This window comes from Amphiprion ocellaris, chromosome 8 (genome assembly GCF_022539595.1).
Source record: "Amphiprion ocellaris isolate individual 3 ecotype Okinawa chromosome 8, ASM2253959v1, whole genome shotgun sequence".
NCBI classification, from domain to species: Eukaryota; Metazoa; Chordata; class Actinopteri; family Pomacentridae; genus Amphiprion; species Amphiprion ocellaris.
Genome location: NC_072773.1, coordinates 5776046 through 5790851, shown reverse-complemented (window position 1 = coordinate 5790851; position 14806 = coordinate 5776046). Strand labels below are relative to the sequence as shown.

At 40.1% G+C, this 14806-nt stretch overlaps 1 protein-coding gene across 2 annotated transcripts; it reads left to right on the top strand.

Moving 5' to 3' along the window:
- Nucleotides 1-746: 746 nt before the first annotated feature.
- Nucleotides 747-13508, top strand: gata5 (GATA binding protein 5). 2 transcript variants are annotated; one of them, XM_035954216.2, is made up of 7 exons: nucleotides 747-1040; nucleotides 1555-2241; nucleotides 5738-5907; nucleotides 8340-8507; nucleotides 8687-8771; nucleotides 8855-8982; nucleotides 12403-13508. In XM_035954216.2, the coding sequence occupies exons 2-7, from the start codon at nucleotides 1722-1724 to the stop codon at nucleotides 12520-12522; spliced, it is 1191 nt and encodes a 396-aa protein (XP_035810109.1). In that variant the 5' UTR covers nucleotides 747-1040; nucleotides 1555-1721; the 3' UTR covers nucleotides 12523-13508. The 2 variants fall into 2 exon arrangements, with proteins under 2 accessions (XP_035810109.1, XP_035810112.1); XM_035954219.2 differs by having other exon boundaries at nucleotides 748-1040; nucleotides 8379-8507.
- Nucleotides 13509-14806: the final 1298 nt, after the last annotated feature.

Genomic DNA, 14806 nt, shown 5'->3' with positions numbered 1-14806 from the left:
TACGAAACACTGTAATTAGCTTTAAAAAAGAAACAAATTTACGTTATTAATGTGCCCTGATTATTAGCACAGATTGTCCAGAACACAGAGTTCTGTTTTAGATTTTCTTTAAGTCCCTTCACATCTCTGTGCTGCTGATTTTTTTTCCTACTGGTTCCTGGTTAGTTGTTTCTTATCATACTGCGGTTTTTAAAGAGAACTCATTTATTTCCCTATAAAACGCCACCAACTCTCACTTTTCAACACATTTTACTGCAGAGTTACAGCTCCAACACCGCTGGTTAAACTCCCATCAGATAAAACCCTTAACGGTGTCACTTTTGAAGAAATTTCACGAGTTCCGGTTTGATTATTCTCTTCTAATTTCAATTAGTAGAGCTGAGATATTATGGGGTTAGGAACCGCCAGAGAAGTGCAAAGTAAGGCAGCAATCAAATCCAGAATTTTTTGCAGCCCGGCGGCAAACCTAGAAACAAGCGTAATTCCGTGCGTAAAAGCGCAAAAAAATGAACCGGCTTTTTTTTTTTTTTTTTTTTTTTTTTTTTTAAATCCTTTTTCTAAACTGCAGGTGCTGTTAGATCTTTTGGACCCCTTCCCTCCTGAGCTTTGGACCCTCTCCTCCCTTCCCTCACCCAGAGGTCCTCCCTCCTCGCCGCCCTCCCTCCTCTCTCCCCACCTTTAGGGCCTACCTCGGAGCTGCGGGCTGCGTCACGTGTTTCTCTCCCGTACAAAATTTCCAGTAGGAGAGCGAATAGGAGCACACCCATATCAGCAATTATCAGCGACAGTAACTATCTGCAGATACACCGAGAGGAAGAGCAGCGCTGCAGTGGAAATAAAAAAACACAGCCACTTTGGTTACATTCGTCTCCGATCTTTGCGCACAACTTTTACGCACGATTTTGAAAAAGGCTCCGCGGTGCTGCTCCATAGTCAGTGTGTGCCTGTGCGGAGTGACAAAGTTTGTCCACTGCGCTCCTCTATAGAGGTTTGGGCTGCTGGAGGACCGGACTGCTTTATCACCCGACCGTCCTTATCTGGTGAGATAATACACTGAGAGCCCTTGGGAATAAATTGTGTTCCTCCTGTACGCAGCGGAGAGCTTTTATCAACATTTTTTTATATGATTTGAGGCTATTGATAGAAAATATACGCGCGGCAGATACGGAGCGGGGCTCGCTATCTGTTGTGTTGTTTGATTTGGTTTCCGTTACAGTTAGGATTTAATGAGGCAGCAGCAGGATATGTGGGGTCGCTGATAGTCGCCTCTATCTGCGCGCACAGATATCAGCGATTGTTAATGTCGTTTTAATCCTTTTCGTGTCAGTCAGAGTTGATAGTACAAAGCTGAAATATGACTGATGATATGAGAACTTTTTCCTTCTGCTTCTTTCGTGTGTCACGGATAAAATTTAAACTATTGTTTTTGGATTATAGCGCAATAACTCGCTTATAGGATGGATAAAAACACTCCAAATGTGTAAATTCAGTTACCTCTGGAACTTTTTCAGCTCTTAAATGTAATAAAAATATCTCTCTGAATATTTCTTGCAGGACAAGAATCTCTACAGTTATCTTCAAAAAGGATCAAAAAAGTTCTTCAGGAGACGTTGGAAGAAGCTTTACGCGTGGAGAGTATCCCACAAACAGGACTGAGACCAACCCAAAAGAATCACCCCTGTGATTTCCAGTTTTCACAAAGGACCTAAAAAATCGTGAAAATGTACCAAAGTCTGACCTTGTCCTCCAACCAGTCCGCTTATGCGCACGACAGCGGGAACTACCTCCACCCCTCGGCCAGCTCTCCGGTCTACGTCCCCACCACCAGAGTCCCGGCCATGCTGCCCACGCTGCCCTACCTGCAGACCTGCGACTCCCCCCATCAGTCCCACGGCCTCGGCGGACCCCACGGCTGGCCTCAGACCGCCACGGACGGCTCTTCCTTCACGCCCAGCAGCCCTCACCCTTCCCACGGATTCTCCTACTCGCACAGCCCGCCGGTGAGCTCCAACACGGGCCGGGACGCCGCCTACCAGAGCCCGCTGGTGCTCGGGAACGGAGCCCGGGCGGATCAGTACGGAGGCGCTCTGGTGCGCTCGGTTGGAGGCTCCTACTCCAGCCCGTACGCGTACGTGAGCCCCGAGATGGCGACGTCCTCCTGGACACCGGGACCCTTCGAGAGCGGAGTGATCAGTCTGCAGGGCCGGCAGGGAGGTCTGTCCGGGAGGAGGCCCAGTCTGGGTAAGAACAGACCAGAAAACCCTTAAACCGAGTTACGTAGTCACTGTAATAATCCTAAGAATAGAAACATTATAAACCAATAAAGCATTCTATATTACTAAAAATAATATTCTATCCTGGCTATAGTGCTAAATAAAAAGGTTTAGTCGTGGAAAAAAATGTTTATAAAATCTATCCTAAAATCGAATAATGTGGATTTTAGTTGAATATGTGCGTTTATTTCAACAATTTCCAACGTTTTTAAAAAGTGCAAAATCACACATGAAGGTCTTTTCCTGCAAATACTGTAAATCATAAACTGATAAGGATTCTAGTTTTTATTATGCGTTATAATAAGTCTTAAATTATCCAAAATACGCAGCAAAATTAGAAATTTCATGCCTCAATACACTAATATCGTTGCACAAAATGACTGAAATCAACCATTTGAAAATATTTTATTATTGTTTTTAAAATTTGAGTGTTCGGTTCCTCCACGTTTGTCTGATCAGAGGCGGTGAAAGCAGCTCATACGACGCTGTGCTTGTTATTTATTAGCTGCTCCTGTCAGAGATTTAATCAAAGTCCTCTAAACGATCCAACGTTTCAGTCAAACAATACACATTCTCCACAGAGAGGAGCTGCTAAAAACAATCAATTAGAACGTTAATTAAATCCTCACTCATCACTTCTCACCTGGATCAGAGTCTTCAGCCTGTTTGACACCTTTAAAAAAATCCTGTCACATTCATTAAATCTAATTTTGTCCTTAGTTTAATTAAAGAGCAACAGTTTCTCCTTAATTAACACACAGACAGACTCAGCAGTGACATCATGTGTTCTTTTCGTGCTAATTTTACATCTTATCAACACAGTAATCTTACACATTTGTTCATATACAAGACTGGAGTGTTTTTTTACCGTATTTTTTCTGTATAAATGATTAATTATCTTAACTTCTCCTGAGCAAAAATAGATTTTATGTGCAGTTTTCACTAAAAGGATATTAACAGGAGATAGTCTGGATTTTAATTTATGATTAAAAAAACAGCAGTAACACTAAAATAACACTTTGAGCTGTAATTTTATGCTCTATATACATTTCTTGTATGTGTATTTCTTACTGAAAACATGATTTAGGTACTCTGAGTCTGCAACAATCACTTATTTCCATCATCAGTTCATATCTGACTGTAATTTTCTTCTATTTTTGCCCCAATACAGTGACGGTGTATCATATATGTATATCAAAAACCTCTGTTTTGATCCTTATTTGCCTTAAACCAACCATCCTGGAGCAAAAAGGGTGGAAATGTTGACTAATATATGAGATTGTTACCTTTTGTGACTTTTTTAAACAAAAAAAAAATCATCAATTCCAGCTTCTTAAATGTGAACATTTTCTCTTTTTTAAGGACAGTAAACTCAAAAATTTGGGGATTTTTGGTTGCTGTGAGAAATATATTCACTTTAGGGAATAAATATGTGTATATTTCACCATTTCCTGACAATTTAATCAGTGAATAATTATTGTTTTATTTCAGTAAAGTAACTGTCAGATATATTTATGATGGAAATACTTGATTGTAGCAGCTTTACACTACTTCACTGTTGGTTTTCTAAATTAGAATTGGAGGCGGAAAAAAAAATAAAGAAAGGTGACAAACACAACTTTACTGCAAATTCAAGTTCAATATTTAAACTTAAAGCAAAATTTAACCCCAGTCAGGCTGCAAACAGAGCAAACATGGTAACACAACTTTGCTATTATCTCTGTATTCTTTCTATACGGGATGTAATTATGTGTGATAATTCATAGCAAGCTGGACCTGAAGTCATTTTCTATCTGCTTCTATTATAAATTTAAGTCTAACTTGATCCAAAAAGTGGCTCCAATCCAAAGAGCATGAGCAAAAATTGTCGTTTTGCTCAGTTTTTGTTCTTCTGGAATAAAAAGAATCACGATGACAAGTTCAAACAGAGCCTCGGCCTCCTCGGTCTGCGTCTCTCAGCTGACGGATCAGGAATCTGGACAATTGATGCCAGGAGTCCGTCGTGTGTCAGAGCCGTGATGCATGGAGGGGGACCCCTGATAACGCAGCGCGCACACCCGCCTCCAAAACAGATTCCTCCATCAGTCTGTCTCCATGCTGATTCATTCTCGGGGGTTTGATCTCTCTTCATCACAGGGAGGAGGAGGAGCTGCGGGTTAAATTCCTCCGCTGGCGATTCATCACGCTTTGGCCTCAAACTAGAACCCGAACATCCCCAACAGCCCCCACGGGTTCCAAAGAGTTCACAGGACGATAAACTGGAATGTTACTGGTGCCACCTTACGCACCAAAATATCCAGGAGGAAACGCAAGATCAATAAGGGAGGAGATTTAGAGATATTACAGAGATGCGTAAAAGTTGAGGAAATGTTCAAAGGACTATAAACTGCAACGTTGTTAGTGCCACATACGCATCTAAATACGCTGGAAGCAAAAGAAAAAACAACAAGGGAGGAGTTTTAGTGGTATTAAAGTGATATTATGGCGCATTAAAGTTGACAAAAGCTTCACAGAACGATAAACTGGAATGTTACTGGTGCCACATTACGCATCTAAATTCCCAAGAGGAAACGCAAAATCAATCAGGACGAAGTTTTAGTGTTATTGCAGTGATATTCTGGATGCATAAAAGTTGAGATAATGTTCACAGGACGATAAAATGGAACGTTGTTCGAGCCACATTATGCATCTGAAAGTCCAGAACAAAATCAATAAGGGAGGAGATACAGGAATATTAAAGAGATATTATGGTGCGTAAAAGTTGAGAAAATGTTCAAAGAACGATAAACTGCAGTGCTGTTGGTGCCACTTTACGCATCCAAATACATAGGAAGCAAAAGGAAAACAAAAATGAGAAGTTTTAGGATTACTAAAGAGATATTATGGTGCGTAAAAGTTGACAATGTTCACAGAACGATAAATTGGAACATTGTTAGAGCCACATTGCGCATGTGAAAGTCCAGGAGGAAATGCAAAATCAATAAGAGAGGAGATATAATAATAATAAATATATATTATGGGTGTTAAAGTTGAGAAAACGTTCACAGGACGATAAAGTGGAATGTTGTTGGTGCCACATTACGCAACCAAATGTACAGAAGGAAAAGTTAAATCAAAAAGGGAGAGGATTTAGCAATATTAAAAATAAATTATAGATGCGTAAAAGTTGAGAAACGACACAGACGACGATAAACTGGAATGACGTTGGTGCGATATTACGCATCTAAATACGCAGGAAGCAGAAATAAAAACACAAAGGGAGGAGTTTTGGATTATTGAAGAGATACTATAGTGCGGAAATGTTGAGAAGAGGCTCAAGTAAAATGTTCAAAATATTGTCATAAAACCCTAAAATGAAATAAATCATCCAGCCAGCTCTACACAAATGCTGAACTAATAGTTCGTGGATTCTCTGAGGTGATTTGCGAGTAAAACTTTTGTTGTGTGTGTTTTTCCTTTGTCAGAACTGATGGATGACATGCCCACCGAGGGCAGAGAATGCGTCAACTGCGGCTCCGTGTCCACGCCGCTGTGGCGCAGAGACGGTACGGGACACTACCTGTGCAACGCCTGCGGACTTTACCACAGGATGAACGGAATCAACCGGCCGCTCATCAAACCGCAGAAACGACTGGTAAGACGCACGGAGAGGTGGATTTTACGCACATGAAACCCTGAAGCACGTTATTCCAGCACTCTGTACGCCCACTTTTTTACATTTCAAAGGGAAAAATTGTCTCACTTTATTTTTATTTATTGATTTTTATGTACATAAACACACACTGTTTAGTGTTATTGTTGTAATTTTCACAACAATAGTTCTTCAGGTCCAAAATAACAACAACAAGCCAGAAATCAAGTAATTCAGTTGTATTTATCTTGGGATTGCTTCTACTCCACTGAAATAGAAATTAATGATTAATCTGCTATTTCTTATCCCACTAATAAACGTATTATTTCGACCGTAAAATGTCGAAAAGCAGGATGAAAAGACTAATATAACGTTGTTAAATGTCTTGCTTGATTCTATTAAAGATTAATTTCTTATCACATCAAAATAAAATTATCAAATCCTCGCATCTGAGAGGCCAGATCAGCAGATATTTTGCATCTAAATCAGTGTAACTGACTAGAAAACTGACTTATTGTTGCAGCTCTGATGGAAATTCTAATGTAGGATTCTATAAAATAAAACATGAGATCATCTTAAGCTTATTTTTTCAAAACAAAGTGATTTACAATTTGTCAGTAAACTGTGAAAAAATGATTTTAAAAACAGTCCACCATTACAAAAGAACCAAAAAAATATTTAGTTTAGAATGAAAATGCAGATTTTGTGATATTTTTTGCTTTCGTAGAATGAGAAAAAAGGATAACTGAGTATTAACAGCTTTGCTTCTCCCAAAATTCCCCAAATTGTCTTTGATGCAAAAAGCAGATTGTCGTCATTTAGTCTTTATAACATTCTGACTTGTTTTACTTCAAAAAGATTAAATCTGCATCATGATACTGTGCATATTGTGCTTATATGAGCAGTTTTAGGGGAGATGTTATGTTTTTTACCACTGAATTAAAAGTAAAACTTGATTATAGAACACGTGTTGGTGCACTGAGAGTATTTAATACAAATATTCTGCTACTACTTTTGCTTTTTAACAATTATTATGTGAATTGTGCTCACATGACCAGTTTCTTAATGCCTGCTATGACTAAATTCACTAAAATTAAGGCAGATTAAATGATTTAAAAATAGTTGTTGTCTGTTGGTGTGTCGAAGCTCCATGGCTGTTTGCTTCTCAGGAACTTCCCTCTTAAGAGCAGCTGTGGCTGCGAGTTGCCCAATAATCTCTGTCCACTACCTGGCTGTTTTCTCAGCTTTTTGTTTGTCCTGCTCTGGCCTTGCCCTTAGTACGAGCTGTTTTTAGACAAGGCTCTGCAGCAACGTGACTCTTGGCTGCTGCTCAAGCTACAAAACCAGCAGATATTCACACCAGAAAGACTGATGGGTCATTCCAGAACTGGAGGACATTTGGGCTTCAAAATGTTTGAAAAACAAACCTTCTCTTTTACAATTTCTGCTCCATATTCATCAATAATAGGTAATAAACTATCAAAGGCTTGATTGGCTCAGTTTACACATCAATGGTTCATTCCATGTTTTCTGTGTTGTTTGCTAACCCTACTCTAATCACAGTAACAGGGTTGCTAATCCATGCTAATGTTAGCTTTTTCTCAGCAGTAGAAGCTAGATATTTAGCTGCTGTTACTGCTGACCAAGAGGACAAACTGACTGATGGGAAACAGTCCAAAGAATTAGTCTGATCCTGATAATATGAGGTAGAGTGAGACATTCAATCAAGGCTGACAATGTGATGAAAATATGAAAAATAGAGGAGAGGACATAGCTTTGCTCTACACATTCTTTAGGAAAACTGTTTGATTATGTTAATTCCAGCGTTTCATGTGATTCACTGTTTTCTTCTTCTACCAGCTACAAAGGTTCTACTAACAGGGTTGTTGTGTGACACACGTTCCATGCATAATAATTATTATTTAAAATATTATGTTGATTTAAAAAAAAAAAATGTTCCCATGATTACAAGAGACATCAATGAAAAAATATTACCAAAAAAAAGGAGATTTAAATTTCATTTTAACTATTTTATTTGGGATTCAATTTGGTCATCAGTGGGATGGGACAAGAGAAAAATGGCATTTTAGGGGGAACTTCAGACTTCTTTAGTATTTTAAAAACATTTTCAAATGTTCTTTTCTCCTAGTTTATTTTTAGATTTGGTCTCAGGACAAGTACATTTACACAACTACTGCATGTTTTAGTATTTTGTACATGGATTATTTGAAATTTGATGGGTGGAATGTGAAATGTCCTCCAGCTCTGGAATGACCCTTAAGCAGGTTGTTGAACTGCTAAAATACTGGAGTGTTTGTTCATTGATGTTGTACCAGTTCACTGTAAAAATTGAGACACAAGTGTCTTAAACTTTACGTGAAGGAAGTTTGTGCCGTAAGACTATTTCTGACTGTGATTCATCATTTGGGTTTCAGAAAAATGACAGTTTCCCGTTCACATGTCCCCTCCTGCAGCAGACCACGTCCCGCCGGGCCGGACTCTGCTGCAGCAACTGCCACACCAGCACCACCACACTGTGGAGACGCAACGCCGAGGGGGAACCGGTGTGCAACGCCTGCGGCCTCTACATGAAGCTACATGGGGTAGGTTGCACAGAAGAGGCTCTTCCTGCTCCACAACAGCTCCTCAGGGGAGTTTTCTTGCGTTCGTTATTTGCGGAGCGTAAAACCTCTCCGAGGGTTTTGTTATCAGTGTGGGAGGACAAGATGTGACACAGTGGTCTCTGTTGTAGCAGTGATTTGTCTTGCTTTACTCCCTTCAGGTGCCCAGACCTCTGGCCATGAAGAAAGAAAGCATCCAGACCAGGAAGCGCAAACCCAAGATGCCCAAGAATAAAACCTCCACAGGTGAGATCAGGAGTTAAAAGGTTCAGTAGTGTTTCCATAACATGATGTGAACGATTCATCTGATTCTCCTGATGGTCCTTTAGGATCCAACACCTCCAACACCAGCTCCCCGACCTCCCTGTCAGTCTCAGAACACGCCTCCACCATAAAGAGTGAACCCAACATGGCTCCATCACCGTACGCCGGACAGACCGTCACACCTGCAACCCGGGTAAATCTGTCAGACTCTCCATCACACCGTGTAGGACGGCGTTAAACAGCAAATTAAAATGAGTCTTCAAGCAGCTACATCAAATCCATAAAGCAGCTTTCTGAAATCCATCCATCCATCCATCCATCCATCCATCCATCCATCCATCCATCCATCCATCCATCCATCCATCCATCCATCCACCAATCCACCCATCATCCATCCATCCATCCATCCATCCATCCATCCATCCATCCATCCATCCATCCATCCATCCATCCATCCATCCACCAATCCACCCATCATCCATCCATCCATCCATCCATCCATCCATCCATCCATCCATCCATCCATCCATCCACCATTCATCCACCCACCATCCATCCATCCATCCATCCATCCATCCATCCATCCATCCATCCATCCATCCATCCATCCACCCACCATCCATCCATCCATCCATCCATCCATCCATCCATCCATCCATCCACCATCCATCCACCCACCATCCATCCATCCATCCATCCATCCATCCATCCATCCACCATCCATCCATCCATCCATCCATCCACCATCCATCCATCCATCCATCCATCCATCCATCCATCCATCCATCCATCCATCCACCATCCATCTATCCACCCACCATCCATCCATCCATCCATCCACCCACCATCCATCCATCCATCCATCCATCCATCCATCCATCCATCCATCCATCCATCCATCCACCATCCATCCATCCATCCATCCACCCACCCACCATCCATCCATCCATCCATCCATCCATCCATCCACCAATCCATCCATCCATCCATCCATCCATCCATCCATCCACCCACCATCCATCCATCCATCCATCCACCATCCATCCACCATCCATCCATCCATCCATCCATCCATCCACCCACCATCCATCCATCCATCCATCCATCCACCATCCATCCATCCATCCATCCCACCATCCATCCATCCATCCATCCACCCACCATCCATCCATCCACCCACCCACCCACCATCCATCCATCCATCCATCCATCCATCCATCCATCCACCATCCATCCATCCATCCATCATCCATCCATCCATCCATCCATCCATCCATCCATCCACCCACCATCCATCCATCCATCCATCCATCCATCCATCCATCCACCATCCATCCATCCACCCACCATCCATCCACCCACCATCCATCCATCCACCATCCATCCATCCATCCATCCATCCATCCATCCATCCCACCATCCATCCATCCATCCACCATCCATCCATCCACCATCCATCCATCCATCCATCCATCCACCATCCATCCATCCATCCATCCATCCACCCACCATCCATCCATCCATCCATCCATCCATCCATCCATCCATCATCCACCATCCATCCATCCATCCATCCACCCACCCACCATCCATCCATCCATCCATCCATCCATCCATCCACCATCCATCCATCCATCCATCCATAATGGTCCTTAAGGGGGTGATAATGCATGATCGTGAGCATATTCTATCTACATGCAGTAGAGGCATTGACTCCATGTTACTTTATTTGACATTTATATTTTCTTTTTCCTTTTTTCTGTAATTTCTAACCATTTGATAAACAAAAGGGTAGTTATTGTTGTGCATTGGCAATGAAATCCCTTTTGTAGACCAGTTCCAATGAAAGAGAATATACAAGGGTTGATCAAAAAATGACAAGACTGTGCCTGTAAAAATGTAAAATTTACCTTAAGTTAATTTGGCCACTATCCCCATTGAAGTAGTATCCTTGTGCAGCAAAACCTGTTCCCAATGCTTCTGCAATACTTGCGACGCTCTGTGAAAGTCCATTAATCCGTCCATCCATTATCTATACACCGCTTAACCCTCATTAGAGTCACGGGGAGGCTGGAGTCTGTTCCAGCTGACTTACAGTGAGGTCAGGAGATACCCTGGACAGGTCGTCAGTCTATCACAGGACTACATATAGAGACAAACAATCACTCTCACATTCACACCTACAGACAGTTTAGAGTTGCTAATTAACCTCAGCATGTTTTTAGACTGTGGGAGGAAGCACCCGGTGAAAACACACACATGCACAGGGAGAACATGGAAACTCCATGCAGAAAGATTCCGGGAAAGCCGGGATGTGAACCAGGGATCTTCTAGCTGCAAGGCGAAAGCCACTGAGCAGCCCCAGCTTTTTGAAATCTGTCTTAAAAATCCAATACAGTAACACATATGAGAGCTCTAGATACCATGTCCTTCACACTCTGCTACTTCACCAAACCCTTAAAATTACATAGAAAACAATCTGTCATTTCAGCTTCTAAAGTGTGACGTCTGTGATGGTAGACTTAATTTTTAGTGTAATTTTTGGTTGTTCTGTGGATATGCCCACTTCATGGAATAATGATGCATATATTTCAGTAAATGTCACCATTTCCAGACATTTTAATCTTTGAATTATAATTGGTTTGTGACAGAAAACTAACAGTCAGACAGTGTGTTTTGATGATGGAAATAGTTGATTGTTGCAGGCTTACAGTGTTGGCACAGGACAGTAGTTGGCATCTAACACATGAGACTAGACAGTAAAGGAAGTTCCTTACAGAAAAATATCTCGTTATCTCATCCATGACAATAAAACTCTGATTTCATTTTTGCAGCATGTTTTCATTTGTTGCTATTCAAAAAAAAATCAATTATACGAGGTGAACTACTGCAGATGGAGAGCTCTGCTAATAACACCAGCCGGCTAAGTTAGCTTATTTGTCAAGAAATCGTGATAGACAAGCTAACTGCTAATAACACCAGTTGGCTGAGTTAGTTTGTTCCTTTAAAAGACTATTCATTACAGTATATGAAGATGTCCATCCAGTTATTCATTTACCTATAATTCTTTTGAGCATCTTAAAAAAAAATGTTTAACTTTTCCCCCCTTTTTTGTTCTGCTTAAAAAGACATTTTAAAGTAGAAACAAGAACTTCTCATAGTATGCATTTGAAAGTTTGCTCCTATTTTTACGTCTTTCTAAACTTTCCAGTGACATAATCAGGGTTTGTAGTCTTTTCTCAGACTTCAGGAAGTTTAGAAAGACATTTTAAAGCAAAATAATACTTCTCATGAGTTAATTTCAAAGTTTGCTAATGTTTTTATGTCTTTCTAAACTTTTCAATGACATAATCAGGGTTTCTAGTCATTTCTCAGACCTCAGACAGTTTAGAAAGACATTTTAAAGTTAAAAAAAAAGGACTTCTCAAGGTGTGAATTTGAAAATTTGCCAATGTTTTTACATCTTTCTCAACTTTTCAATGACATAGTCAGGGTTTCTGGTCTTTTCTCAGACTTCAGAAAGTTTAGAAAGACATTTTAAAGCAAAATAATACTTCTCATGGTGAAAATGTGAAAGTTTGCTCAGGTTTGTATTTCTCTTTCCTGACTGCAGACAACTTCTCAGTTAGACAGCGCAGGATCGGGACACGTGGACATTAAATATGAGGATTATCCCTTTACCCCGACCTCCATGGTGACACAGAACTCCTGGTGCGCTCTGTCCCAAGCATGAGTCGGCACATCCGTCCTCGTAATGGCTTCAATCGGCCTCCTGTATGCTGCTCGATGTGACTCTGGAGCTGTGGAGGAACTATGTTGAACCAAAAGGAGCTAATGCTAAAGGCTAAAGGCTACCTGGGGGCATCTGATCTACTCGCTATAAACACACTGGCTCTGTAAGACTCGACTTCAACACTCGGACTGCAGTGTTTATTATCCACAGCGAAGACGTTGGACGCTGATGATCCAACAAGCTAAAACTTCCTCAGCGGGACAACAACAACAACAACTACCTATTACTAAATAAAAAAGTCTATTTTTGGAGACACCAGACACACTAATGCAAAGACAATCAACTGCAATGCAGAAAGATGTGGGTACAGAAAACCCTTTTTATAGCTCATAAGTGAGTTTACGTTCATTTTGGAGCTGCTTCGTTGGGTTTATCAAGAACACACGGACATTTTCAACATGTTATTCTCACTGCAAGAAAGAAGACAGACAGAAAATACCTTTTTTATGGCTGTCGAACACGTCTCATTACCAACATGTAGATGATTAACTTTTATAGGCACATTATTTATGTTGAGATAAGGACAGTTAAAAGTCATTGTGGACACTAAAAGCAGCCAGTCATTACCCGGCGCTCACGGTTTCCTCCTCGCCAAGCGGCCGTTTGGATCTGAGCTGTGATGCTTAGATTATATTAGATCTGTTTTTACAAGACGCAGCAGGTATAAGCGGCGTCTTGTGACAAAATCAGGACCAGTGATCAAAAGTTTATCATTTTACTGCTTTGGAATAATGACGGATTTATTTTTTCTTTTCAGAAATTAAAGGCAAAACAATAAAAGTGTGAAATTATTCTTGCCATTATCTAATTTTATTATCTGTTTTGTCAATATGTAAGGGAATTTTAATGTTCTCTCTCTGTGTTTCCTCTGTTTTATTTGATGCTGTTTGGAATCTCTTCCGGTTAATAAACTGATTCACATTTTACATATTTGGTTTATGAGAGTACTAGTTTGATTTTCGAGTAAATCTCACAAAGATCTTCAAGGGATTTGAAGTAATGTGCTCATTCCTTGTGGTTAGAGGTGGATTTTTATGTCATAAATGAGAAATTTTAATTTTTTTTCATGTTTTTTGTCCTGCAGACATAAATTCTCAGTACAGAGGTTTCATCAGGACTTTCTCTTCCTTAGTGGAGAAATAAAACCACAATGAAACGGCACTGTGAGAACAGCTCTCATATAAACTCATACTCTCTCCATTCTCTCCCAGCAAACAGCAATAATATTAAGCTGATGTGCTACTTTTTGGTGCATCTCCTGTGTGCTTGCAGCCACTTTGTGACTGAAAAAGTGAGAATTAAACACAATCATTTGTTGTCTGACAAATGCAAATGGAAAATGGTGTTTAGAAACTGCAGCCGAGTTGCATGTTAACATGTTTTAATATGCACATGCACAAATTTTGCTGCAGGAAGGTCGACTCTGACATCAAGTTAGCACCACTTAATTGTATTTGTTTATGAAAAAATTATAAACTGGATATTAATACTCTAAGGTCAGTTTGGTCGTGTTTGCATTTGTTCTACAACCTCCTGCAGGGACCGAATCTGACTTTCATTCATTTAATACTTTTAGTTTGCTTGTTCAACTGTTTAGCCTTTACATTCAGCTAAAAACTTCAAATGTTAAGGTTATACTTTTAGTTATTTTAAATATGTTAATCTGGTACCCTTACCTGAACATGATTCTTAGTTTTAACTAATTAGCCATTTCATTTTCAGCTAATTTTTTCAACTCTTTACCATTTCTTCTTCATTATTATTTTAGCTATTACAAAATCTTAATTTAAACAACTATTTCAACTGCTCCTCAAGCTTTATATCATTTTAATGGGCTATTTCAACCAATGAGCCATTACTGTTGGCTAACTAATTCAACTCATGGCCATTTTTTAAATCAGTTCTTTTCAGCTATTTCAAGTTTTAGCTAACTGTTTAGTTAAGAGGCTTAACCACTTAGCCATTACTATTAGATATTTTAAATGTTAATTTCCTACTTTTAGCTTCCCATTTCAAGTGCTAGCCCAATATTAGTGCAGCGTTATTTTTTAGCTAACTGTTTTAGCTAACTGTTAGTTACTGCTTGTTTTTTGCTGATTATTTCACCTGTTAATACATTTTGACTCAGTATTTTTAATGTTAATTCACTACTATTAGCCACCAATTTCAACAGTTAAACTGATACTGGCGTTACATTATTTTTAGCTAACTGTTTCAGCTAACT